At 35.7% G+C, this 9016-nt stretch overlaps 2 protein-coding genes and 1 long non-coding RNA gene across 6 annotated transcripts in view; all 3 read left to right on the forward strand.

The window, feature by feature from the left end:
• Nucleotides 1–1012, forward strand: part of LOC109847989 (receptor-like serine/threonine-protein kinase SD1-7) — a 68662-nt gene extending 67650 nt beyond the window's left edge. Inside the window, exons 2-4 of one of the 2 annotated variants that reach the window (XM_020417232.1) lie at nucleotides 106–309; nucleotides 396–546; nucleotides 630–1012. In XM_020417232.1, coding sequence (XP_020272821.1) covers nucleotides 106–309; nucleotides 396–546; nucleotides 630–938 — 664 coding nt within the window. In that variant the 3' untranslated portion in view covers nucleotides 939–1012. Of the gene's footprint in view, nucleotides 1–71; nucleotides 310–395; nucleotides 547–629 lie in introns of both variants that reach the window. The other variant, XM_020417230.1, reaches the window with a different exon arrangement.
• The window catches only part of LOC109847991 (receptor-like serine/threonine-protein kinase SD1-8), a 21232-nt gene continuing 16355 nt past the window's right edge, over nucleotides 4140–9016 (forward strand). For 2 of the 3 annotated variants that reach the window (XM_020417237.1, XM_020417239.1), the window contains exons 1-4: nucleotides 4140–5526; nucleotides 5612–5737; nucleotides 5811–6001; nucleotides 6076–6286. In XM_020417237.1, the coding sequence (XP_020272826.1) occupies nucleotides 4248–5526; nucleotides 5612–5737; nucleotides 5811–6001; nucleotides 6076–6286 (1807 nt within the window). In that variant the 5' untranslated portion in view covers nucleotides 4140–4247. Of the gene's footprint in view, nucleotides 5527–5611; nucleotides 5738–5810; nucleotides 6002–6075; nucleotides 6287–6369; nucleotides 6605–6671; nucleotides 6823–6902; nucleotides 7372–9016 lie in introns of those variants that run through there. The other variant, XM_020417236.1, reaches the window with a different exon arrangement.
• The window catches only part of LOC109848010, a 12989-nt gene continuing 12044 nt past the window's right edge, over nucleotides 8072–9016 (forward strand). The window contains exon 1 of the long non-coding RNA XR_002248670.1: nucleotides 8072–8213. This is a non-coding gene — a long non-coding RNA (uncharacterized LOC109848010). The remainder of the gene's footprint in view (nucleotides 8214–9016) is intronic.

Below are 9016 nucleotides of genomic sequence, written 5' to 3' on the forward strand. Positions count from 1 at the left end.
TAAAGGATATGCTTTCTGTGATTTTGATACAACTAAGAAGAAATAATAACCCTAAATATAATTTCTTATAGAGAAACGACGAAATGCATTATTGGATTGGAAGAAACGACATCAAATTATTATAGGGATTGCTCGTGGACTTCTCTATCTTCATCAAGATTCCAGATTTCGGATCATTCATAGGGATCTCAAAGCTAGCAACATTCTTCTGGATAAAGATATGAACCCCAAAATTTCAGACTTCGGAATGGCCAGGATCTTTGGCGGGGATGAGACAGATTTCAATACAAGAAAAGTTGTGGGGACATAGTAAGTATGATTCCATAACATATGTTACAGACTTGCAAACACAAGAAATGAAATTGACAATTATATTTTCTTACGATGAAACACAGCGGCTATATGTCTCCAGAGTATGCAATGAGTGGAATTTTCTCAATGAAATCAGATGTATTCAGTTTTGGTGTTCTCATACTCGAAATCATAAGTGGGAAGAAGAACAGAGGGGTGTACGCAATTCCTCCCCACATAAACCTCGTTGGACATGTAAATGACAAACTTCAAATTTACTTGTTTTTAGTTCGAATTTGATCAAACCAAAATATGAAAGTATTTGTGTTTCGGAACAGGCATGGAGCTTGTGGAATGAAGACAGGTGCCTGGATGTAGTAGATGCGTCCATAAGTTGCTCATTTCCGATGAACGAAGTACTAAGATGTATAAAACTCGGTTTGTTATGTGTTCAAGAACACCCCAACGACAGGCCATTGATGTCATGGGTTGTGATGATGTTCGGAAGTGATGTTGAATCATTGCCGCAACCTAAGAAGCCTGGATTTGTAGCAAATGCAGATCCTTTGGAAGTAGATGCATCCTTGGGCAATCAAGTTTTATCTGCCACCAACGAAATGAGTATTACCGAGTTAGAACCTAGATAGATAGTTAGGCTGTTAAGAGGCTTTTGTTTTTGTTTTGTTTTGTTTTTGTTTTGTTTTTTTGTTTTTTTGTTTTTTTTTTTGTTTTTTTTTTTTTGTTTTTTGTTTGTTTGTTTTTTTTTTTTTTTAGGGGTTTTTTTTTTTTTTTTTTTTTTTTTTTTTTTTTTTTTTTTTTTGTTTTTTTTTTTTTGTTTTTTGTTTGTTTGTTTTTTTTTTTGTTAAGGGCTTTTTTAACTACTATTTTTTTCTCCTTTATATCTATCTTTTTTTTGGGATACCTGCTGACTTCTCTTTTTTTTCAAGCACCCATGAGTTGCTTTAGATTTTTGTATTAATAGATGTTGCACTTCTGGGGTATAAAGGTTGCCTCTAGGCTCTCAAGTGTACATTACTATCATGGGATGAGTTATTTGCAATAATATGACATCTATTTTGTCGCATAAAATGTTCACAATGAGTATACAACTTAAAAACTCAACTTGCGTTTGTGATTAAAGCGGTTAGAACCAGTCATCCTGCCTTTCATTAGAAACTTATTAATAAAGATTAGGGCCTAACCATCCTCTCTTAATTAACAACGCCTTTTGGGAGCATGTATTGCTTATTTCTAATGTTTGGCAGCCTTTATACCCTTATGAACTCATACCTGTATAAATTTACCCTTATTCAAACTTGATGATAGCGCTGTACTGCTTGGGTACGAAAGTTTGTCTCGAATTTTTCCAGATGAAAAATTCTACTTTTCCACTGGGATTAATTGTGAATAGAACCAATGTACTACCACCCAATTGCGAACAGACCCTCTATATATAGTTCTATTTTTTGCGAATAGGCCCCCTTGTATGAATTTCTTTCACTCTTAAAATTGTTTAGAAGGTTTGAGGATGCGGGTAGGCCCCTAATAGTTCTATTGATGATGATAGACCTTCAATTGCTCAATTTTTTAAAAACTTTTGAAAGTGTCGAAAAAGTTCACTATAGGGTTGTATCCGCAGCTGAGTCAATACTATAGGGTGTCTATAAGCCGCAAATAGAACTGAAAAGGAGTATCTATTCACAATTGGGTGATACTAAATGGGGTATATTCTTAATAACCTTTCTAGGGCTGTCCATCCGGGCCGGCCCGGCCCGGCCCGGAAACCGGGCCCGGGCCGGGCAAAAACCCAAGCCCGGACCCGGGCCCGGTGGTCCGGGCCGGGCCGGGCCCGGGCCCGGCCGGGACACCGGGCCGGCCCGGATTTTTTTGTTTTTTTTATTTTTTTATTTTTTTATTTTTTTTAAAAATTTAAAAAAACAATAAAACATAAAAAATTATATTTATATAATAGTATATATATTTATACTCTTATATAAATATAATTATGTATATGTACATATAAGTTTATGTTTATATATATGTATAGATATATAAATATATATTTTACTCTTATATGTATTTATACTATTATATAAATATACTTATATATGTACATATAAGTTTATGTTTATATATGTGTATATATAAAGTATACTTATATACTAAGAGAGAGAGAATATAAAATATATATATAAGAGAGAGTATACACTGTACACATATATAAGAGAGAGCATACTTATACATATATATAATTATATAAGAGATATAAACATATATAAGAGAGAATATACTTATATTTATATATACTTATATACTAAGTAGCCCAAAGTATTCATGTCATTCAATATATGTATATATATATATATACACAACACACACTGACACACATATACATATATTATACATAAACAAATTGTAAATACTTATAGTAATTACATAAACAATTGTATTATACATAAAAACACACACACATATAAACTTATATATACACACATATATTATACATATATAAGAGAGAGTATACTTATACATTATACTTATATATATATATATATATAAATATATATATATATATATATATATATATATATATATATATATATATATATATATATATATATATATATATATATATATATATAATTATATAAAGAGATATATAAATAAATAAGAGAGAGTATACTGATATATACTTATATAAGAGAGTATACACTGTATATTATATATACTATACATATTTTATATATATATATATATATATATATATATATATATATATATATATATATATATATATATATATATATATAAGAGAGAATATACTTATATATACTATATACTAAGAGAGAGAGGAGAGAGTATATATATATATATATATATATATAATATATATATATATATATATATATATATATATATATATATTTATACATATATAAGAGAGAGTATACATTGTATACTTATATGTACTTTATATACTTATACATATATTAACAGAGCATATTTATCATATATATACTTATATAAGAGAGAGTATACTTATATATAATTATATACTAAGAGAGAGTATATATATATATATATATATATATATATATATTATATATATATATATATATATATATATATATATATATATATTATATACAACAATATATATACATATACATATATTTTATATATAAGAAAATAAAAAAATAAAAAATTAAAAAAAATTTTACTTGTCCGGGACCGGGCCGGGCCGCCGGACCGGGCTCGCAACGGCGACCCGGGCCGGGCCCGGACCCGGGTTTTGCCCGGGTTTCCGGGCACGACCGGGCCGGGCCCGGGCCCGGGCACGACCGGGCCGGGCCGGGGCTCCGGGCTTTTGGGACACACCCCTAACCCTTTCCACTATAAGCCTTACCCGTATAAAGAGGGTATCTATTGTCTTATTCTAGCAACAGAGGTTGACAGTCAACACTTTGCTTCCGCTAGTCAAATGCTTCTTTTTCTCTTTTCTGGAGGCTAATCTAGGAAAGGCCATCCAAGTAAAAAGTCCGTGTGATTCCAAGAAAATATCATTCTCCTTAAGGTCAATTAATGTTGCCCCCTCTTTTCACTTTATCATTTGTGTGCATCCCACTATTCCCACATATGTTGCATACATTTCTCACGTGAATCACATACTTTGCACATAAGCTATAAATTAATGGGTAAGCGGTGATGTGTGCAACCTGAAGTCTCCTGTATGCTTTTAGCTAGTCTTCGTTTAGGACAGCTGATTCTTTTTTTTTTTTTTTTATTTGTAATTCTGCTGCCTTCACATAGAACAATCACCTTTAGATTAATCAAACCGACCCACCACCTTTTGTTTGCCTAATTTTCTTCTAGAACAATAGGAAGGAGGCCCTTCCCAATTCGGCAGTTTATAGCGTCATTCCATTTCCAGTATTGACAGCTTTGATATCCAAAGCATGAGCCTGGAAGTTAACATGAACAAAAAATGGCCACTGTTCCTTCTCTTCTTCTTCTTCAATCTCTCAACTCGCTCATCTTCAACGGACAGCATCACCGTGAAAGCGTCAATTTCAGATGGCCAAACCCTGATATCTGCTGGGGGGGATTTTGAACTTGGTTTCTTCACGCCGGGTGTCTCCCGAAACAGGTACTTGGGTATCTGGTACAAGAATATCCCAGTTCATACAGTAGTGTGGGTAGCAAACAGAGAAAACCCAATTTCTGATTCTATCAGCAATCTGACGATGCAAAACAATGGAGGTCTCATCCTTCAAAATGCGACGGGTTCGATCCTCTGGTCGACTGGCTCGTTGAATCTCACCAGCCCAGTTGCTCAACTGTTGGATTCAGGAAATTTTATCGTAAAAGATGCAAGCTATGATTCACAAAAAATAGCCTGGCAGAGCTTCGATTATCCTACTGATACTCTTCTGCCGGGCATGAAGCTTGGATGGAACCTGAAGACTAATCTTGACAGGTATCTTACTACGTGGGAAAGCAATGAAGATCCTTCGGTCGGTGACTACTCGTTCAAATTGGACCTCCATGGGTCACCGGAGTTCTACATATGGAACGGGTTAACGAAAATTTATCGGAACGGACCTTGGACAGGATATGATTTCAGTGGTGAACCTGAAATGGAGTACAATAATGCCTTCAGCTTCGAGTTCGTCTCCAATGAGGATGAAGTATACTATACGTATAAAATTTTAAATAGCTCAGTTATTTCGAGATTCGTTCTGAATCAATCAATGATCCAAAGGTATGTTTGGATTGATTCACAAGAATCTTGGTTCTTATACTGGTCAATGCCAAGGGACAGATGTGATTTTTATGCTCAATGTGGTCCTTATGGAGTCTGCAACTCGAACGACTCACCAGTTTGCAATTGTTTGAAAGGATTTGTACCCAAATCACCGCAGAACTGGAATATGAGAGATGGTTCAGGTGGATGTGTGAGGAGAACACAATTGCAATGTCAGAATCGAGATGGGTTTTTTAAGATGAGTGGACTGAAGCTCCCTGATACTTCTCAGGCCACTGTCAATAAGAGCATGAGCCTTGATGAGTGCAGGCTAAACTGCTTGGCTAATTGTTCTTGTACGGCTTTTGCGAATGCCAATATCAGTGATGGTGGGAGCGGTTGTATCACTTGGAGAGGTGATCTGATTGATATCAGAGAGTTTGAAGAAGATGGGCAGGATCTTTACATAAGACTGGCTGCGTCAGAGCTCGGTGAGTGCGCTAATTCTCATATTTGAAGTTTATCAAATTGCATACAAAATTAGATGGTTCATTCATGTTGAGGTTGTGGACACAGATTCAGGCAAAGGAAAATCAGAAAGTAAGGAAACTGTGATAATTATCATTGTCATCATAGCCGCAGTGTTGCTTTTGTTGGGGTTCTGTGGATGCTGCGTCTTAAAGAAGAAATTGAAACGTCATTGTATGTTAACCTATTTCTCTGAATTTATATTTATGTTTTCATATGAACTCATATAATCTTACTATTTTTGTAGCTTCTCGTCGAGCACGTCGTATGAGAAGCACCAGGAACTTGCAATTGTCATTTAGTTCTATCAATACTGACCAAAGCCCCAGTAATGAACTAGATCTTCCTTTATTTGATCTACACACCTTATTATTGGCTACAAACAATTTCTCAATCGCTAATAAGCTTGGTGAGGGGGGATTTGGTGCTGTTTACAAGGTAAAATACATTGCATAAGTAAGTATTTTCTTTCGGCGTTCTACCTAACTGCAGGAATAACATGTTATGAGTAGGGTAAGCTTGGAGACGGACAGTTCATAGCTGTAAAGAGGCTATCCGAAAAATCATTACAAGGGCTTGAAGAGTTCAAGAATGAGGTTATGTTGATCATCAAACTTCAGCACATTAATCTTGTCCGGCTTTTAGGTTGCTGCATTCAAGGGGAAGAAAGGATGCTAATCTACGAGTATATGCACAATAGAAGTTTGGACACCATTATTTTTGGTTGGGCCTTGCTCTTCATTCTTTTTAACAGTAAAAGTGCAGCAGCTAGTCTGAGAAATTGACTTCAATAAACAACTTTACAGATAAATCGAAGTCAAGACTGTTAAACTGGCAGAAGCGCTTCAAAATCATTGCAGGAATAGCCCGAGGACTTCTTTATCTTCATCAAGATTCAAGGCTCAGAATTATTCATAGGGACCTGAAGGCTAGCAACATCCTTCTCGATGATGATATGAACCCAAAAATTTCAGATTTTGGTGTCGCGAGAACATTTGGTGATGGTACAGACGAACATACCAAGAGACTAGTCGGGACACTGTAAGCATTATGTTCCAATTATTCTTAAGTTTCAGACTTGTATAATTATACTAATATCGGCATGCAGTGGCTATATGTCTCCAGAGTATGCAATGGACGGCATTTTTTCAGTTAAAAGCGATGTCTTCAGCTTCGGGGTCTTAATCTTAGAAATCATAAGCGGCAAGAAGAACAAAGCAACATATTATGCTGAGCCCCAACTCAACCTCCTAAGTTATGTAAGTAACAGTAACTGCAGGTGCGAATCTTTCGCTATATATTGTGTTCAGATGCTCAATTGTTGGTTGAAATATTACAGTCATGGAACCTGTGGAAGGAGGGAAAATGCTTGGAACTGTTAGATGAATCAATTAGAACTCCTGCTTCAATTCCTGAAGTTGTGCGATGCGTGCAAGTAGGCCTTTTATGTGTTGAGGAAAGGGCAGAAGATAGGCCAGATATGTCTCTGGTAGCATTGATGCTAGGTGCACAAATGAGTCTGCCGCAGCCAAAACCGCCTGGTTTTTGCACCTACAGGAGTTCGGTGGATACGGAGTTTTCTTCGAGACGTACTGTCAATGATATAACAGTTACAATGATGGAGGGTCGGTAAATTGTCATACATTGCATTGTGTATTCAAAAGGTATCGCGGTTTTCAGAGGTTGGTACTGTTGGAAACAAGTAGAGATCTTACCGGTTTGACGAATTTGATGTGTTGAATATCACTGGTGAATTTTTTGTCAGAAATCTCAACTGGCATATAAGGGAGGTATTGAGTGATCATAGAGCTGAATATCTTGTAATATCTTTTTCATCAGTCTCAAATTCGTTGTACCAAATCTGCTTCATTGAAATTAGATATTGTCTTTACAAAAATAAAATAAATAATATAAGTAAAGGGTTTTTGAGATATAATTGGTCCCCCATATCTCATCAATGAGGATACAAATCCCCCATATCATTAAATTTGGCTAAAAGTCAGCTCCTCCTCTCACATATTTAGATACGAGTCCGCTTAATCTCATTTATTTGAATACAAGTTCCCTTATTAACCTCTTATATCTGGATACAAGACCCTCAAATTATCATATTTGGAAGCAAGTCCCCCGAAGCTATTAATTTCTTTGAAACAAATGCCAAGGATTAAGGATCATCCACCTATCACGGCTTAATTATTATGATCGTTGATCATCTTCTGTCAATATGCTTGTTCTTGTTCTCAGACAACCTACCCTCTTGCGAAGTAAAATTAAAGTTTAGCCAATGTATCCAAATAGATGCGTAAATATGAAAAACCCAATTTTTAAAAAAAAAATACGAATTCAAGTCACTAAACGCATAAAAGTATATTTTATTTACTTTGTAAGTAACAATGGTTTCCGACACATGCCGTCACTAAATACGCATGTGCAAGACACGTGCATCAGACTGAGCAAATGTAAAATTTCCCAGCGCTTGAATTTCCTTTTCCATTTGCTACTTCGATTCTGAAGCCAAGAAGAGCAGAAGAAGGCAACCCTTTTATTTTCGCGTCATTTTGTCTCCCTGTAAAAGCTAAAATGCGAGCAAAGCTGGAGGTCGAAGAAAAGGGCGAAAAGGGAGTTTGTAGTCTATTGCTTCTTCAATAAGGTAATCCTCTTTGTCTCTACCTTTAAAAAAAAAAAAATTTCCTGATTATTTGAGGAGTTGGAAGGTTCGGGCATTTATGTACTTCCTGTTGCACATCAAGTTGAACCACGTTACTTAAGCCAATTCTGATGGGAGGGGGGAAAAACCTAAACAGATGGATTTTTTTTCCTCCCCTGCAAGAGAGAGTAAAACGAATTAGTAACATCTGCGAACTAATGAATTAACAAAAGAGTAGGTTAAAATTTGCGTAATCCACTAACATAATAACATCATGATGAGGACATCCAGACACGTGCATGGGATTTTCACCGAGTTTATCAGCGTAGGAGACGCCGCATTTCAGCGTTGTATCATATCCCTCGTTTTGATTTTCAGTTTATTAGTTATTTCAGTTAGTAGTATTTCAGTTGTAATAGTTAATTTGAATTTTGAGTTTTGGTTTTGGATTTGGTAGTTAATCAGTTTTAGTAACTGACTGATTGTGATTGATTGTGAGGGATTTGAGTGATTTAGGGAATCTTGTATTTTTCTATTCTATTTAAATACAATTGTAATCAGGATTAATCATTGAAGAATGAAATAAAAATTGTATTGGCTTAATTGAGGCGTGAAACCGTAGGCTAACACTCCTGTTCTTCTCTTTTGTTTCTCCCAGTTGCCAACCCTTCTCTGTTTTCCCAACGTCAAACACCCAGTCACACAACCTCAACCCTAGCCCTTCTTCGTCCCTCTCATCTGCCACCGCCCAGCCTTCCCCTCCCCTTAACTGCCGCCCACTATTATCCTCCATAAGCAACTGCACC

This window comes from Asparagus officinalis, chromosome 7 (assembly GCF_001876935.1).
Source record: "Asparagus officinalis chromosome 7, Aspof.V1, whole genome shotgun sequence".
Classification (NCBI taxonomy): domain Eukaryota; kingdom Viridiplantae; phylum Streptophyta; class Magnoliopsida; order Asparagales; family Asparagaceae; genus Asparagus; species Asparagus officinalis.